The sequence below is a fragment of the Arabidopsis thaliana genome, chromosome 4 (genome assembly GCF_000001735.4).
Source record: "Arabidopsis thaliana chromosome 4, partial sequence".
Lineage (NCBI taxonomy): Eukaryota > Viridiplantae > Streptophyta > Magnoliopsida > Brassicales > Brassicaceae > Arabidopsis > Arabidopsis thaliana.
This window is the reverse complement of record NC_003075.7, coordinates 4,843,869-4,862,328: the sequence shown is the minus strand read 5'-3', so window position 1 is coordinate 4,862,328 and position 18,460 is coordinate 4,843,869. Positions and strand designations below refer to the sequence as shown.

The window sequence follows — 18,460 nt, the reverse complement described above, 5'->3', positions numbered from 1 at the left end:
ATAAACGAATCAATAACAAAAGGGGGTTCAAAGGAAACTTCTCCAAGATGTCACAGAAGATAACTCATCTACCCAAAAGTAGTATAAGAAAAAGTATAAGAGAAGCGAAGAGAAAGCGATGAAGAACAAGAGAGAGATCTTCAAGGGACGACTTCTATAAGCTTTGAGGTGGATAGGGAGCTCGGAGGCTACATGCTTTGAGCTGGCTGTGAAGGAGGCCATTAAAAGAAACTCCAAAAGGCCATCAAATACGTAGGGTTTTTCTCTAAAGGTTTGGTATTTATAGGTTAAGCGTTAATATATGTTGATTAGGTTAAGTGTTGGGCAAGCTTCTAGACTTGGCACAAGGGTGGGCGACTAGTGGTGAGAGTGGTGAATAGCCCATGCACATGCTTGGTGGCTAGTGTGACTTAGAGGCTCCGGAACGGGTGCATATAACTTCTAACAATTGGGTCATGTCTTCACCCTCTCGACATAACTTCTGAATGGCTGAATGGATTGTGGTGATTCCACATCGAGGTGAAGACCTTGAACGGATGACATAATTCTATGGTACAAAAACCGTCCTGAAATGGGGTTTGATTTACTTTTACTCATTTTTGCTTGAAAACTCTTAATTCTTCCTTGAAATACAAATACTTGGAAAAAACCTTGAAGTATCTAATATCTCTTGATTTCTCCATGAACAACCTAGTAAAAACATAGTAGAAGTGGGCGAAAATACGATGTTATCATCCACCATGGCTCTCCATCAACCAAAACATAATTATGAAAGTCTTAAAGACTTCTGAAAAGTTTGGGCTCAAACCAAGCTTGTTTGCCAAACCAAACAATAAAACTTGCCACTAATTACTTTAAACTAAAGTGCTTCCCAAACAGATTTATAATTCCATTACTATCCGGTAGAATTTGATTCGCACTGTGGAATATGGAGCATGTGGTATCATGAAGAACTCCACCAATTTACAGCCAGATCAAATATCATTTCGACCTCCAAACATTGCTATTGATATCCCATCTCAGAACTTTTTTCTGGTTCATAATTAGCATATATTTGCAGATCATTCCAACAGTTACTTGGCCGGAAAGTAACACGCATAACTCCTCAAGTTTGACTCTTATTGAAGATCTGTTAGTTGCTAAGGATTCTTGGGTTGGTGTTCTTTCTAGAGATGTTGTACTCATGATCTAATTCTTTCTGGTTCGAGGAGAAGAAGTTTCACAATTTTCCCTTCATCTTCTTCCATCTTTGCTTGTGTTTTGCTTTTCTCCAGCCTAGATATGCTCTAATCTTCTTCATCATTACTCCCCCTCACTTTTATGAACCATATCTCCCCCTCTCAATGCTTTTCCTTTGCGGTGATGATGATCACTTCTTCTTGGCCATATCTCGCCCTTCATCTCTGTTTTATTCTCTACTTCTTTACTTTCTTCTTCTCTTTCACGATCTGCTCCTTTTTTCTCAATATGACAGCGAGAGGAAAAGCTCACAACAATTGATTCTCTTCATTTATTTCTCTCATCACCAAATGCAACTAGGGTTTATTAATCTTAACGAGGAAGGACATGCTTACATATATAGATGTGGTCACAACTACTAGACCTTGTCGCTTTGTGGTTTTTCATTCACTTGGGCCTTAAATGGGCTGAATCATAATGTTAAAACAAAATGCTCCAAGAAGATGGGAGTGGGATGTTACATGATTGACGTGAATTTAGAAGTTTTGTAGGTTCAAATCGGATGGACAAGGACAAGAAAGGTGTAGGCGATAGTGCTGATGTTCTAACGCAAGTTTTGCTTTATGTGGTCTGCAGATTATAGTTCAAAGTACGGTCACTGATAATAAGAGGGGTCCTATGATTTTCAAACCTTTCCACTTGATTTACTCTATTGTTTGCTTCAGGAAAAGCAAGTCTATGTCTGGGGGAGTTGAATAACATCGTATTTTCTTACCTATATTAGCTATTTTTTTCTTATATTTTATGAAACATTTGGATTAATTTCAAGGTCTAAGAGATGATAATCAAGTATTTAAGAAGCGAAGAAGGTTTTATGAGGCAAGCAAAATGCGTTTTCTAACAAATTCAAAGCTTTGAGGGTTTTACATCCATTGGAGAACTTCTCGTGCACCAAATTGAGAGTTTTTGGATTCTATGGAAAGCTAGAAGAGTTAGTAACCACATAAAGTAAACTCATATGATCAACATTTGTTTTCAATGCCCATTAGAGTGAAGTCCTGTCTTTGTGACCGGTGAAGAGCTACCGGTTGGGACCAATCACAACCCACATGATCGGTGTGAAGCCTACTCTAGAGACCAGTCATGAAGCATGTACCAATTCTCAAGCATTATCCTGCACTTAAATGAAACTACGTAATGTTTTTCCAAAAAACCCTAAACCCACTACTAACTTTCCGAGACCTATTAATACTTGTTTTAGACACGAAAAGAGTTGTGCTCTTCATGCATCTCCCTTGTGCCTTCACCGAGAAGCTTAGAAGCACAAGAACCATTTGTCTCTTGGATCTAAAGCTCCAAAGACACCAAATCCCTACTTTCTACTCTTTGTTTCTTATAGATCTATTAAGGTGAATTCTTACATCTTGTATTCGACAATTAGAGAAATAATCTCTAAACCCTATTGATAAGGTTCAAATTACCTTAAGAACTACTCTCTCAAACAAGAGATCAATTGCAGTATTTAAGGATCGATTTCCACAAAGTTCTTTTGTTCACACAATGAATTCAATATCAAGATTAAGCTAGCAGGGAATGATTGATTGGTTATAAACGATGAAATAAAGAGCTAGGAACAAGGTGTTCTCAGGAAACTATTGGTTAGTAGATCTAATTAAAGCTAGGTTGTTATCGAACTATTCTTAAACTCAAACTCTAATTATGAAATAACCAGTGGTGTTCCGCAAAACTCCCTATGCCTATAGCTAAGAATAACCGGAGAAGCCGAGAGATCTTTAACCTAAACTTGCATTCTAAATGAGTTCAATTGTTCACCTTAGTAGATAGGCCTATTCTTATTACACACCTATAAACCAGACTCATCAAATAATAGATCCAACTACAGATACCTATGGTGGGCATATCTATTGTCTGGATTCAAGATCTAGTTAATTACTCTAGATCTAGCATTAAGATCAATCAAAGATGAAGAATTCTACTAGAATAACCTAACAGGGGGGCGATCTACTAAACCATATGAATCCCTAATGAGAAACCCTATTCCTAACAAGCAAACTACTCAGACATATTGAATGAAAAAAGCAACATAATTGAGTAAAAAAGCATAAACACATCAAATAAGATTAGAGTAAGAAGGGATGTCTTCACTGTATTGAAAACTGAATGAATCTCTCGAGAACAAGGGATGAATAGCTTATGTCTCTGAAAATAGGGATTTGCAAAGAACTTCATAAAAGAAACTTAGGTCTAAACAACTATATAAGAACCCTATAAAACATCCAGGGACTAATAAAGCAAATAGGGAAGTCTTCTGGGGCAAATTTCCTCTTCTATAAACATGAAAGCATCATGGACTTTGCTGGGCCGAAACTGGTGTCGATCAACACGAGGTGTGTGTCGATCGACACTCTCGCTGAATCTGGAACTGAAATCGTCCTTAGCTTCCTTTTCCTTAGCTTTTGCTCCAAAATATCTCCTTATCTCCATTGTTGTCCCATTGCATAGAATACCTGAAAAGACACTAAAAAGACTCGAGAAATAACATAAAGACTCAAAATCATAGATTAAATCAGTAAAAATAGGGATATATCAACTCCCCCAGACTTAGCTTTTGCTTGCCCTCAAGCAAAACACAAAAGCCGAACCCGTGGAAGAGGTTTTGAAATCGAAGGAACTACCAACATTCTCAAGCCTATTGCCATGATCATCCAAACTAAGTCCATATGCCTAACAAGTCTAATCAAATCCTAACCAATATGTACTTCTCTACAACCTTACACAACATTCTAAATTTCATACCTAAGTTCTCACAACTATATCCACCAGGCTTTCATCGCTGGGTCTCATCAAACAAGCTAACACTCAAGATCCTTTTAGACTCATTCCTGTACTATACCATGATATATTGACCGTTCTTTCTCTCCCCTAGACTTATTCTTTTTAAAGAGTAAACAAAGGGGAACTCGCATACTGGATCGACACCCTCGGTATTTTTCCATCCTTTGTAATTAACCATTCCAAATAATGTATAATAATGGGGTCATAGGAAACATTCCTACCCCTATACACTATCTGAAAATTCTATCAATCTCTCATTATTATTATTATTTTTTATATGGGGAGAGGAACACATTATTTTTTTTATCACATTGGTCTCAATATCAGTTATGGACAAGGAGTCAAGATCTATGAATACTAATGTTTGAAGAGGTAAAAGGAAGAGCAGTGAGATTAGCTCCAGCCTTAGTGGTTGTGTTGGAATCTAGGATATCCTCAAGTCTGTTGGTTTGCCATCTAGATTTTCCAATATTCGGATTGAGCCGAACCTGCAACACTCATCAATCAGGCAATAATCAAGGGAAATATAGATCATGATTCCTAACTAAAATAAACAAACGTTTTTTTTTTTCAAGATAAGAAAATGACTCAATAAACTCAAAAACGAAAAATAATAAGAATAAAAAATAAAAGCATAATTAGTAAGAAGCTCCTCCAGGCTTAAACGACATTGTCCCCAGTGGCATTCAAATCCGAAGTAGGTGAGAAAAATAAATCAAAAATAAAGAAAATAAAAAGAAGGGAAAGAAAAATCAAACTAGTGCGTTGCCTCCCACTAAGCGCTTGTTTTGAGTCAATAGCTTGACTTGGCGGAGTTCAAGATGAGGGTGGAGTGGTGGAGGATTGCTGCTGCCTCCTCGCCTTCCAAGGCGGTGTGTAAACTGATCTGGTCAGGGCAGCTGCAGGTGTCGATTGACACTCATGGTGGTGTCGATCGATACTCTCCTCGTGTCCTGCAAGAACAACAGGAGAAACAAGCTTTCGAAGAACTCTAGGCTTGTTATCTTGTGAAGCAGACTTCGAAGAATCTAAAGAATTAATCGAAGGGAAAGCAGGACAAGAGATAGAAGAGAACTTATCATAGAGGGCCGCAAGAGGTGTTGGCTGAAGAGAATGTGGAGAATCCTCTGTCTGTGAATCCCGAGGGTGTCGATCGACAGGAGGGATAGTGTCGATCGACATCGTTGCTCTGCAACTTTCATTGGCGAGCTGAGCTGATGGGAGCATTGTGTGTGTCTCTGTCTGGGGATTCTGAGCAGTTTTAGGAGGTGTGTTTGTGCCAGAGGCAATGCTACTGATAGTCGTAGTGAACTCTGAACAATCCATGCCAAACTCCATCTCCAAATCACAAACTTTTAGAGAGATCCTACCTTTCTTCACATCAATCCTAGCACCAGCTGTAGCTATGAATGCTCTTCCAAGGATAAGAGGATCCTTGGGTTCCTTATCGTAGTCCAGGACCACAAAATCAGCAGGGATTAGGGAGTTACCAACCTTAACAGAAACATCCTCAAGAATTCCTTCAGGGATGCGTTTGGAACGATCCACGAAGAGGAGAGTGATTCTAGTCGGCCTGTAGTTAGTCATGCCTAGTCTCTCATCAACAAACTTAGGCATGAGGTTGATACTCGATCCCAGATCACATAAAGAGCTGCTGAACCTGCCTGTGGACATAGAGCAATCAAGAACAAAGCTACCTGGCTCAGGGAGTTTCTCAGTGGTCTGATCAGGAGTGATGGTGCGGAACTACTCAACAATGTCCACTCTCTGTGCCTTCTCTTTCTTAACCTTAGGCAGCATGATTGCACTGATGTCCCTTGTCAGCAGCGAGGCTTCATCTGATTTAATACCATTGTCAACAAGTCGCTTGACATACCTGTTGAGTGGAGCAGGAGATGTCTCAGAAACATCCTTAAGAAGAGAAGTGAGGATCTTCTCCATCATGGTTGTGCACTTAGCAGCATGAATCTCCTGCTTAGAACGACGCTTCCTCGGATAAGGGACAAGCGTGGCATAGGTAGACTCGGGATGCACACCTTATATGGTGTAGTCCGGACCCAGTGTCGATCGACATTAGAGGTGTATCGATCGACACCCTCGTGAGGAACCGTTTTGGAAAACAATGTTCCATACGGTGTCGGTCGACACCAACTCTGCAGCAGTGAGTTCTAGCTCTTCTTCAGTATTAACTTCTTTCCACACATCATCTCCATCTCTGATTAAGATGGCATTACAGCTCTTCCTTGGGTTAACATCATGATTACCAGGAAGAAAGCCTTCTTGTCTCTTAATGGATTGGGCAGTTTGAGCTACCTGTACATTTAGCTTCATGAAGTGAGAGCTCAGATTGTCGATCTTCCCATTAAGATCTGTGTAGACAGCATCAAACTTGCCAATAAACTCCACAACAAGCTTTGTTTGGCTCTCAAGAATCTGTTCAAGCATGGATTCCATTCTGGTCTCTGATGAGGGGGGGGTGGGGGTGGGTGGGTGGGGTGGGGGGGGGGGGTGGGGGTGGGGGGTAGGGGGGGGTTAGCTGAGTTACCATAGGTCCTTTGGAAGTTGTTGTAAGGAAATGTCGTCTGGAAGGCAGGCTTTTGAGTGTAGTTCGAGGAACTCTGGTTCTCTGTAAACCTGTTGCCACTGAAGTTGCCATGTGGCTGTCCAAACTTCATGTAGCCTAGACCATCTATGTAGTAGACTCCCTCTTCTGACTCAATCTCAGGCTCAATAGTATCATCCTCAGCTGCAAAGTTGACATGCTTCTTCCTTGTAAGCAAGTTGTGAACCGAATCCAACTTAGCATTCACCTCTGCCATCTGATTGCCCGAAACAGCTCCAACAATCTTCTTCCTCTCAAAGTCAGCATTCTTGGTGCTGTGTTACCATAGGTCCTCTGGAAGTTGCTCTAAGGAAATGTCTTCTGGAAGGCAGGCTTTTGAGTGTAGTTCGAGGAACTCTGGTTCCCTGTAAACCTGTTGCCACTGAAGTTGCCATGTGGCTGTCTAAACTTCATGTAGCCTAGACCATCTATGTAGAAGACTCCCTCTTTGACTCAGTCTCAGGCTCAATAGTCTCATCCTCAGCTGCAAAGTGGACATGCTTCTTCCTTGTAAGCAAGTTGTGAACCGAATCCAGCTTAGCATTCACCTCTGCCATCTGATTGCCCGAAACAGCTCCAACAATCTTCTTCCTCTCAGAGTTAGCATTCTTGGTGCTGTTACTGCAAGTGAGATTCTCTATCAGAGCGGTAGCATCAGCTGAATATCTCGTGTTAAAGTTACCATTGCTCGATGCATTTAAAGCCATCTGGTATCTCCAATCGACTTCTTTGAAGAAGGTACCAAGAAGTTGTACCTCACTGAAGTCATGATGCGGGCAGTCCCGTTGATACTCCTTGAAGCAAACTCAGACTTAGCATCATCATAGAAATTGTTCAAGAAAGCTATCTTGATGCTTCTTCAAGTCTTGAGGGAACCTGCTTTAAGTTGTTTCATCCAAGAAGCGGATTCTCCAGCAAGTGAATAAGGGAAGAGCTGGCACAGTAGGTAGTCCTCTGAGATTCCATTAGCTTTGATGCTCGGAACGAGGTCCTCAAAACGCTCGATATGGTCCATTGGCTGCTCATGAAACAATCCATGGAAAGGATGCTAGCCTACTAAAGCAAAATAGCCATGCTTCAGCTCATAGTCGTTCCTCTGGAAGGGTGGGGGTACAATCGCTGAACGATTAGCATAGAACAGGTCAGGCCTGTTGAAATCCCCAAGAGTATGACGTGGTTCCGCACCTGAAGGAATAGCTGCAGGAATCTGGGATTGGTGTCGATCGACACCTCTGTTGTGTCGCTCGACACCTCTGTTGTGTCGCTCGACACCAATCGCATCTGCGTTCTGCTCTTGAAGGTGTCGATCGACACCCAGTTGGTGTCGCTCGACACTGAGCCGTGCTGCTCTCTGGCAGCTAATTGCGCATTGAGGCGCGCCTGATCCTCATTGGCGTCCTCAGGTAGGATGAGTCCATGATCATCTAATCTCTGACCAGCCTCATTGTAGGCTTGCCCATCCTCATCTCTCAAAACTCCTTCTACATCAGCTCAGATGACTCTGTCAGCCATTGTTAATCTCTGAGTTTTTCGGTTGGTGCGTCCAAGATTTCCCAAGTTCAAAACAGACAAGTTGATGAGCTCCTTATGTTGTGTGCTCCTTGTTTGCCTAGGCATACACCTGAAACACAAAAAAGAAGAAAACAAGAAACGCGTGAGTAACAAAATAAAAGTAAAAATTAGACGAAATCTTTAAAGTAAACTCAATGGTGATTCCCAAGAACTCTAGCAATGGCGCCAAATTTGATAGGGTTCAAATTACCCTAAGAACTACTCTCTCAAATAAGAGATCAATTGCAGTATTTAAGGATCGATTTTCACAAAATTGTTTTGTTAACACAATGAATTCAGTATCAAGATTAAGCTAGCAGGGAATGATTGAAAGTAAAAGAAAACAAAGTAAAAAGACAGCAGATTGATTGGTTGTAAACGATGAAATAAAGAGTTAGGGACAAGATATTCTCTGGAAACTATTGGTTAGTAGATCTAGTGAAAGCTAGGCTTTTATCGAACCATTCTTAAACTCGAACTCTAATCATGGAATAACCGGTGGTGTTCCGCGAAACTCCCTATGCCTATAGCTAAGAATAACCGGAGAAGCCGAGAGATCTTTAACCTAAACATGCATTCTAAACGAGTTTAATTGTTCACCTTAGTATATAGGCCGATTTTTATTACACACCTATAAACCAGGCTCATCAAATAATAATAATAGATCCAACTACAGATACCTTTGGTGGGCATATCTATTGTCTAGATTCAAGATCTAGTTAATTACTCTAGATCTAGCATTAAGATCAATCAAAGATGAAGAATTCTACTAGAATAACCTAACAGGGGGGCGATCTACTAAACCATATGAATCCCTGATGAGAAACCCTATTTCTAACAAGCAAACTACTTAGACATATTGAATGAAACTAGCAACATAATTGAGTAAGAAAGCATAACCACAACAAATAAGATTAGAGTAAGAAGGGATCTCTTCACTGTATTGAAAACTGAATGAATCTCTCAATAACAAGGGATGAATAACTTATGTCTCTGAAAATAGGGATTTGCAAAGAACTTCATAAAAGAAACTTAGGTCTAAACAACTATATAAAAACCGTATAAAACGTCCAGGGACTGATAATACAAATAGGAAAATCTTCTGGGGCAAATTTCCTTTTCTGTAAACTTGAAAGCGTCATGGACTTTGCTGGACCAAAACTGGTGTCGATCGACACCAGGAGTGTGTTGATCGACACTCCCTCTGAATTTGGAACTGAAATCGTCCTTAGCTTCCTTTTCCTTAGTTTTTGCTCCAAAATGTCTTCTTATCTCCATTGTTGTCCCATTGCATAGAATACCTGAAAAGAAACTAAAAAGATTCGAGAAAAAACATAAAGACTCAAAATCATATACCTAAAACATAGCTAGCTAAAATCAGTAAATATACGGTTATATCACCTATTCAGTTCTTATTCATCATGTTCTTATGAGTTTATTAAACCTTACTTGGATGAGTTCCTTAACCATGCTAGAGTAGGTTTCTAGTTGGGTTTAAAGAGCTAATTAAAAGGGTGGGGGAGTTATGATCGATCGTTTAGGTGGCGATATATAGGGTTTTGTTTGATATATAGGATAAAGGATTTTTGAGGGATGATGATGGTAGTGTCTACGATAAAGCAGGACAACAACTTGATAACAACGGGTTCTTATCCTTGAGACAATTTTGGTGGTTGACCAGCAACCACAAGACAGATAAACTGGAAATCTCGTTGTCGAACAACACACCGTTGGTGTCTATCAACACAACATTGGTGGCAAACGACCGTTGGTGTCTATCAACACAACATTGGTGGCAAACGACACCCACAACACAACATTGGTGGCATACAAGGTAAACAGAGTCGTTGGCCCACATGGTAACAATGTTCCACGTCTAATAGTTGCGAATGCTCGTGCCGTGACTCTTGGTGACTACAACATGCATGGCCTATTCTATGCAAAACGATCAGTGATATGACTTTATTGAATAAACATGACTTTGAGCCGAAATCCGCTTACTTCACTCTTGTGGGTCAGCATCCTTTTAATGGTATGTATTGGATCGAATTTCCATTTATTTTACATTTCCATTTTTTCTGTTACATTTAAATTTAATTATAAATTATGGTTAAATTGCAAAATGTTATTGCTTAAAAATCAAACTTACTTCGATTCGGTAAAGTTTATTTATTCCGCTGTCTAAAAGTATTAAAAACAAAATGTGAACTATCGATTTATTTTCTTAATCAGATACCAATAAACTTAGTAAATTATTTCATCTTAGTAATTAACACAACAACAATGTTCTTGTCTACAATAGCCGTAATCAAAATTTTTAGTTTTACAATAACTATCGCACCCATGGACTCCACGATAAATACATAAAGCTGGTGTAAAGCATGTTTTTGTACGCCCCCCTATTCCATACCCTGTTTTATTAACAATAATCAATAATCATTAACAAAAAACAAAAACATGTCCATAGTTAAATAATATAAATATAACAATAACCAATTACCCGGACTACCACCAGTTGTAGTACGACAATGAGCAGAAGACATAATAAAAAAGACAGTCAAAACAAATGCGACAAAAGTTTTCATAGTAGTAGTCATTTTATGATATTCTCTGAACTTTCTCTTTTTGATTTTGCCTATAATTACACTAGTTATATATAGATAATAACACAAATATACATTAAATTGTTTTTCCTAGTCAAAGATGAAATATAGCACAATCCTTCCACTTAATTTCTTATTATAGATTTGAAGTCAAAATAAAATCACAGCAAATTCTATCTTACCTTTTCAATTATATTTAAACATTGGTGATATGATATTGATTTTTATATTGATAATAAAATAAGTAATTTGTTTTCAGCATATTTAGTTATATTTTTAAAAACATTATTTGAAAAGAATATTTGGAAATATTATACAAATTCAGTTAATTCTATCCAAAAACGTTCCTTTCAAGAATACCCTCTCTTCTTGTCCATTTTTAGTTATACCTTTCTTTATGTCTTAAATGACTAAGTTACACTTTATTTATTAAGTGAACATAATGAGAAAATTAAATCGCATAATTGTTTTGATAAAAAATTAGAAAATCCTTATAAACTATTTTTTAAAAATATATATAAATCTTTTAAAACTATTATATATCAATTTTAAACCCTTATAATTTTTTTTTAAACCCTTGTAAATCTTGTTAAAATCTTCTATACCAGCAAAGATACAAAGATACCAGCAATTCTCTTAAACCTTTTAAGAACAACCTTCAAAACCTTCAAAACCTTTGTAAATATCTTTAAAATCCTGTATAAAATATTTTAGGAATCTTTTTAAAACAGTTGTAAATATTTTTAAACCCTTATAAATATTTTAAAAACCTTATAAAACCCATGTAATTTTTATTAAAACCCTTTTAATGGCCTTGTAAATCCAGATCCCGCTAAACTTCCTGGAATCACATTTCCCACAAAATTTATGGGATCATTATTTTTTGGTGGTAAATTTTTTGTCAAGAATGATTTGGGGGGGGGGGATTGTTAGAATGTTTTTGGCAGGAAACTTTTTCTGAATTTGTTGACGAGAAAATGATTGTCGAGAAATGTTTTGGGGTATTGTTTTAAAAAGGGTATCAATGTAAGAACATTTGTAACAGTTTCTCTTGAAAATTTTAATTTACCTATAATTGGGTTAACATTTACGTTTTAGAATAATTATGATATTCTTTCATTGTTAGTTTATCTATATATATACAGTTTCATAGATAATTTTGAAATAAATCATATTTACAATGGAATACAGTTGCATAAATTTGTAAGATTTTGTAACATCCAAAATTAAAAGAAAATATAGGATCAGATTTTGGGTTAAATTGAGCGTTTTGAAACTGTCTGGTTTCAGGGGATTTCTGAGAGATTCAAAAATCTGGGCGGAATCTGTAAATAGAGAAAAATCAGAGGATTAAAGTGCAAAAACGTAAAAAATGAGAGAATTCGAGTTTATCTTTCCCGAAACTGAAGGGAAGTTGTTGGCAATTTGAATCCTTGTTTTTTTAACCCTAATGTATCGTATATATATATATGTGTTTTAAAGCCCCTGAGAATTAGAAACCGAATCCATAATCAATTTGAGATTTTTGGTGAGTTTCTTAGACCCTTTTTGCTTCAATGCCAATTTGAATAATTGTTGTAATTTGTGACCGGATTTTGTGGCTGTTTAGGTTGGTTGTGACTTCAGTTGTTGAATCTTTAGTATTGGGTTGTTTTCAGTCTTTTTCAGAGTTCTTGGTAAGCTTCATCTTCTTCCTTTTTTCAGTTTGCTTCCTTAGAATGAGCTTTAAACTCTTTAATGGTGAATCTCTTGCAGAAAGAATTAGGAGTTGATCTATACCTTGTTAGAAAACTCTCGTTCGTATGAATCCAACGCCACTGACATATCATCAATCGGAAGTCGGAGTTGATCGAAATTTGATCGGTAAATATTTTGTTTTTCTCGATTCATAGTCAAATCAGGATTTATTTACGCCGGTTCTTACGGTTATAAAACAATCTTTTGAAATCTAATTTTGAATTGGTTGAGTTTTGATTTTAAGCGGTTAGTAATTGGGACCGGTTCAGTTGGTTGTAAACCAGTTCTGTCAACTCTAATACTTGATTAAGATTGAAATTGAAATTAGCTTCCAGATGGTATATAGTACTTACTTTTCTGATCAACAATTGAATTTAGGCGAATTAAATGGTGATTTGGAGCGTGGATAGAATTGTTGTAAACACTCGTTCAGTTTTAAAAGCTTTTCCTGGTGACTTCTAACTCCCTTATTAGTTATTATATATTTAAATAATATTTTAGGAGTATGATAAAAAGAATAAAAGAATTAGTTGTAAATTCTGAAAATTGATTATTTGTTTCAGTTTGATTATTCTGAATATGATTCTCATGATGAAATATGTTATTCTGCTAAGACCAGTATCAGCATGCGACTCTGATTTAGCTAGCTCTATTAGGCAATCTGTGGCGGCCGGCATCGCCAACAGATGTATTCCATATTCTGTTAGTCTGTTAGTGGTATTGAGGTCGGTTAATGTCGTGGACCATACTTCTTTATCACCTTGATAGGGGCCACCATCCCTATCGAGTTTATTATGTAAATATTATGTTTGTATATGGTTTGGATCAACCAATGCTGGGATTGTACCATTCTGACATGCATTGCTGGATACCTGGTCGTTCTGTTCTGATGTTATTATTCTGTCTGATGATATTATTCTGTTCTGATGATTTAATTATGTATTTTGTTAGCATAAGTTCTGATGTGCTTTACTTTATATAAAATTAATTGAATGGAAACTATGTCTGTTAGTACCAGCACATGAACATTATTCTGTGCGGGATTAGACCGTGTTGGTACTTGTTCTTCGGGTTTATAGTCTCACTGGGCGATTTTTTGCTCACATCAGTTCTGATTCCGTGCAGAGGGCATTGACGAGGAGCGGTATGCAGCTGAGGTTTAGAGTTTGTTATTCGAAACGAGACTTGGTAGATTTTCTTAAGTTTAATTTATTTGTTTATTAGAATTGGAGTTTATACGAGATTTCAACTTTGTATATTTTGGAAATTTTAGTATTTTTATTATAGTAATGCTTCAAAAATTCTTTTTAATTTTCGGGGCGTTACAGATTTCAAAAATTAAATAGAAGATATTAGCAAACTGATTAATATCCTTAACTTATGTAAACAAAGTGCACTTTGGTGACCTTCGAGAAAGTGATTATCCAAAACCATATAAGTGAGGGCAAAAAACAGAAAAAAATCATGTGGTTATTTGCACGGTCGGTAAACTTGTCTTTAAAGTCACTTAGAAGTAACACCCAACCTTCGAACAGAGGTGGAGCTCACGGAACTGAGAGAGGACGTGGGTGCTCACTGGTAAGGATGGACGGGACATTACAACACTCGATTCATTGCTAATATCTTAAACGATCTCTACCTAATTTAAACATAAATATATGATTCTTTTTTCACTTTTATTTGATCTCATATTTAATTTATTTTGAATATATGTAAAATACATATAATTAAAAAAATATTAGATTTTTCTGCATTTGATGCGATTCAAATTTTTAAAAACAAACATATATTACTCAGTCGATGAGAAAAATATGTGTACAATTTCCTACATTACTTATATAGTTGGACAAATGTTCAGATTTATACTATAAAAATATTAAGATAATTCTGAATACGAATGAGAAGAAAGCTTAATTTATCAAACGTCTAAATTGAAAGTGTTATCCCGTTTACTCCACTTCAATATTTTAAAGAATTAAAAGTTTTAGAAAGTTGAACTTTATCAAATGTTATAAATATTTATGATATCTGTTACGAAATTTCAAATATTATAAATAGTTGAACTTTATAAGAATTTATAAGAAATATTTATTTATTTAAACTTTATAAAACGTTTAAAGTATTTATAATATTTAAATTCTATTTTTTCTAACATTAATAATACTTGAACTCGATATCAATTAAAAATATATATATTATTGGAACTAGTTAAAGCAAACTTTTAAATTAAGTCGAATAATATGTGATATATCTTTATTTTTACTGTTTTTAGCTATGATTTAGATAGTGGTTTAAGAGTCTTTTTGTTATTTCTATAGTTCTTTTAGAGTCTTTCCACGTACTTAATGGAATGGGACAAGAATGGAGATAAGAAGATATTTTTGTTTATGTTAAATATGTTCCTTTTTCTGTTTTTAAAATATACTAAAATTTGAAATTTATTCATCTTACGAGAGCTTGTTAATTTATTTGGTATTAAAGTAAACACATAGAAATTAATTTATCGTAACAAAAATGTTACAACAACAAAATTTAAATGTGTTCGATCGAAATAATATTAAAAACACACATATTTTAAGCAGTTTTAGAGATTGAGATACAATGACTCCACACGTCATCCCTCTTCTTCAAGTATTGTGTTTCACGGCCAATTAAGCTTGGTCTGTCAGCAATATATTTAATGAGATTATCGTGACACACTTTTCCTTCTTGGACAAGATCCTTGCAACAAGACTCAATGAGGGTTCCATTTCCAAAAACAACCGCGATTATATTCAATGCACATTTAGGAGTGATTTTAACGAGACAAGTGTCCCATAATGATTTTGCTTCAGCTTCTTCTACAGAAAAAGCAGGAACAAACGCACACACCAAAACTACAACAATGAATAGCGCAGTAACATGGGAGATTAGTTTAGCCATATTTTTCTTATGCTTGGAGATTACTGACTTATTTTTCCTGTATGAGAAGAAAGTAATGAAATATGTTATTTTTATTTGGTTATCTAGACATGAAGATATGTAAACTATTTATAGGTGACTGAATATCCAACGTAACTAAATTCGATTTATTATAAAATTAACTTCATAAATTAATGTGAATATCTTAACCTCTTGATAAATTAATAAACAACGTACGTTAAATTTATATTTGGAATATGTTCTTGAAATTTAAATAAAAAAAACTAATGCAAGAACTGATATTAAGTTCAGCTTATAAACTTATGGATTAAAATTTAAAAATATATATCAAAATTTGAAGCCAAATTATTAGATATGAAGCTCAAACTTTACATAGATAAGATTGTAAGTAAAATAGCTAAAAGGTTTAAATATTAAGTACCCAACATATATTTCATTATGAGCGTTTAAAAGCCATACTTAGATTTTGTTTAAATTATGTTACCCATATTAGAAAGCAAATTATGAAAATTTGGTTTAATCTAAAAGACTAGTTAATGGGACCTGAATAATATATTTAAAAGAGAGGGATATGGTTTACATCCATAACTAATAATTACAAAAGACTTCCATGAAAAACTAAAGATATGATCGTTATCAATGAATGCAAAAAAAAAAATATATATTTCACGGAACTCATACTAGGTAAGACTATTTGGAAAAAGTTGAATTTAAATGAAGAAACTCTATTCCAAATATTTAAAAAGGTAGCATCCGATTGAATTGGACATAATAAAATGATTGAGTGGTCAATATTCTCAATTTTAAGCTAGCCTAGTTGTGGGTTGAGAGTCTAATGAAGTTTTACAACAACTATTACATCAATTTAAATGTAATATCTATATAAAATTCAGAAAGAGAAATGATTCAATTTACTACAGAGACATATATCACAAACCCTTTCGAATGTTTTTTTGTTTACAATTATAGTTTGTGTAGATTTGGAAAACAAAAAGCGGTTGTTAGTGTAAGGAGATTTTGGTTTAAGGACTTTAGTCACAAAAGAGTAAGAGTTTTTTTTTTTAATAGTTAATGGTTTTATCTTTTGCTTTAAATGAACAAAAAATAATTATTTATGTTGTTAAATTGATTGGTATACAGTTAGCCGAATATCAAACATATAAAGAGAACTAAAAGTGTTCTTATGCTATTCTTACGTTATCATTTTTGGATTATGTGAAATATGTCCCTTTTTCTGTTTTTAAAATATAATAAAAATTGAAATTTATTCATCTTACGAGAGATTGCTTTAATTTATTTTGTATTAAAGTAAATATAAAGAAATTAATTATCGTAACAAAAATGTTACATCAACAACATTTAAATATGTTCGATCGAAATAATATTAAAAACAAACATATTTTAAGCAGTTTTAGAGATTGAGACACAATGACTCCACACGTCATCCCTCTTCTTCAAGTATTGTGTTTCACGGCCAATTAAACTTGGTCTATCAGCAATATATTTGATGAGATTATCGTGACACATTTTTCCTTCTTGGACAAAAGCGTTGCAACAAGACTCAATGATGGTTCCATTTCCAAAAACAACCACGATTATACTCAATGCACATTTAAGAGTGACTTTAACGAGACAAGTGTCCCATAATGATTTTGCTTCAGCTTCTTTGATCGAAAAAGACAGGAGTAAACGCACACACCAGAGCTACGACAATGAATAGCGCAGTAACATGGGAGATTAGTTTAGCCATATTTTTCTTATGCTTGGAGATTACTGACTTATTTTTCCTGTATGAGAAGAATGTAATAAAATATATTTTTATTTGGTTATCTAGACATGAAGATATGTAAACTATTTATAGGTGACTGAATATCCAACGTAACTTAATTAAATTATTATAAAATTAACTTCATAAATTAATGAAAATTTCTTAACATCTTGATAAATTAATAAATAACGTACGTTAAATTTTAAGTTTTCAATCTGTTTTTGAAATATAAATACAAAACTAATGCAAGAACTGATATCAAGTTTAGTTTGTAAACTTAAGGATTAAAATTTCAAAATATGTCAAAATTAGATGGCAAATTATTGGATATGAAGCTCAAACTTTACATAGATAAAATCTCATACTAATAAAAGAAGCTCATTGAGGCCTCTCAAGCTATCCACATCAGCCTTATAAAAATCTCCCTCAATCTGCCAAGTCTGCATACTTATAAGACTATCTACAATGATATATTGAGAAAATTAATTCAATAACTGAATGCTTACAATGAGATATTGTATAAAGAAATAACTCTTACGTCCATTAAATGGTGTTGAACGGATTCAATAATGTTTTATTGTTAAAAATGGACCCCTCATTGCCACTTGTTATTAAATAGTTAGAGATAGAAATTGTGGAGGCGAATTAAATGTAGATGGGACATGTGTTATGCTTTTATTTGTTACTGAAATTTCTGATATTTTATTTTTCTTTGAATTATTAGAGATAAATTCTCTTATAAAATACCATTGTAGAGTATAAAATTTGAGTGGGTATTGAATTATTCTGTGAAAGAAAAAGGAAAGGATGTGGAAGAGAAAGAAGATAATGTGGAGGGTGTTTAATGAAAAGACCATTGTTCATAGTGTAAGACTATCCACAATGCCCGTGTTGAATTATTTATTCAATAGTTGAATCTCCACATTGCACCTGCCGAATAATTAAAAAATCTTACGTGGATTCAACTTGGTTGAAACTATTCAACATGTTGAAAAGATAAATTTTGGGCATGTGTATGCCACGTGTCAATAAGTGAGTGGAATGTGTGTTTCAAACTCAAGAAAATGAGAGTGTATTGTCCAAAACTTTTTTTTCCTTGAAAAAAAGAGATTATTAAGATGTTGACACTTGCTATATTTTTATTGGATATTGAGATTTTGGGAGATTTTTATTTTCTTTTATCTATTTACAATCATTTATTGCATACCAAACAAAATTTTTTAAAACATATATTTATATAAA

The 18,460-nt window shown here is 35.0% G+C and overlaps 2 protein-coding genes and 2 pseudogenes across 4 annotated transcripts; all 4 read right to left on the bottom strand.

The window, feature by feature from the left end:
- Positions 1-4,861: 4,861 nt before the first annotated feature.
- Positions 4,862-8,149, bottom strand: AT4G08030 (annotated as a pseudogene; the record flags this gene model as incomplete). The annotated part of the gene is made up of 1 exon: positions 4,862-8,149.
- Positions 8,150-10,446: 2,297 nt separating this feature from the next.
- On the bottom strand, positions 10,447-10,799 carry AT4G08028 (Molecular chaperone Hsp40/DnaJ family protein). Its single transcript, NM_001036514.2, has 2 exons — positions 10,689-10,799; positions 10,447-10,599 (listed from the first exon to the last, which is right to left on the bottom strand). Exons 1-2 carry the CDS (start codon positions 10,783-10,785, stop codon positions 10,451-10,453), a joined length of 246 nt encoding a protein of 81 aa, NP_001031591.1. The 5' UTR covers positions 10,786-10,799; the 3' UTR covers positions 10,447-10,450.
- A 4,150-nt stretch (positions 10,800-14,949) lies between these two features.
- Positions 14,950-15,531, bottom strand: AT4G08025 (ECA1 gametogenesis family protein (DUF784)). Its single transcript, NM_148279.2, has one exon. The coding sequence runs from the start codon at positions 15,448-15,450 to the stop codon at positions 15,103-15,105; it is 348 nt and encodes a 115-aa protein (NP_680645.1). The 5' UTR covers positions 15,451-15,531; the 3' UTR covers positions 14,950-15,102.
- A 1,321-nt stretch (positions 15,532-16,852) lies between these two features.
- AT4G08022 lies at positions 16,853-17,200 on the bottom strand (annotated as a pseudogene). The gene has a single exon.
- Positions 17,201-18,460: the final 1,260 nt, after the last annotated feature.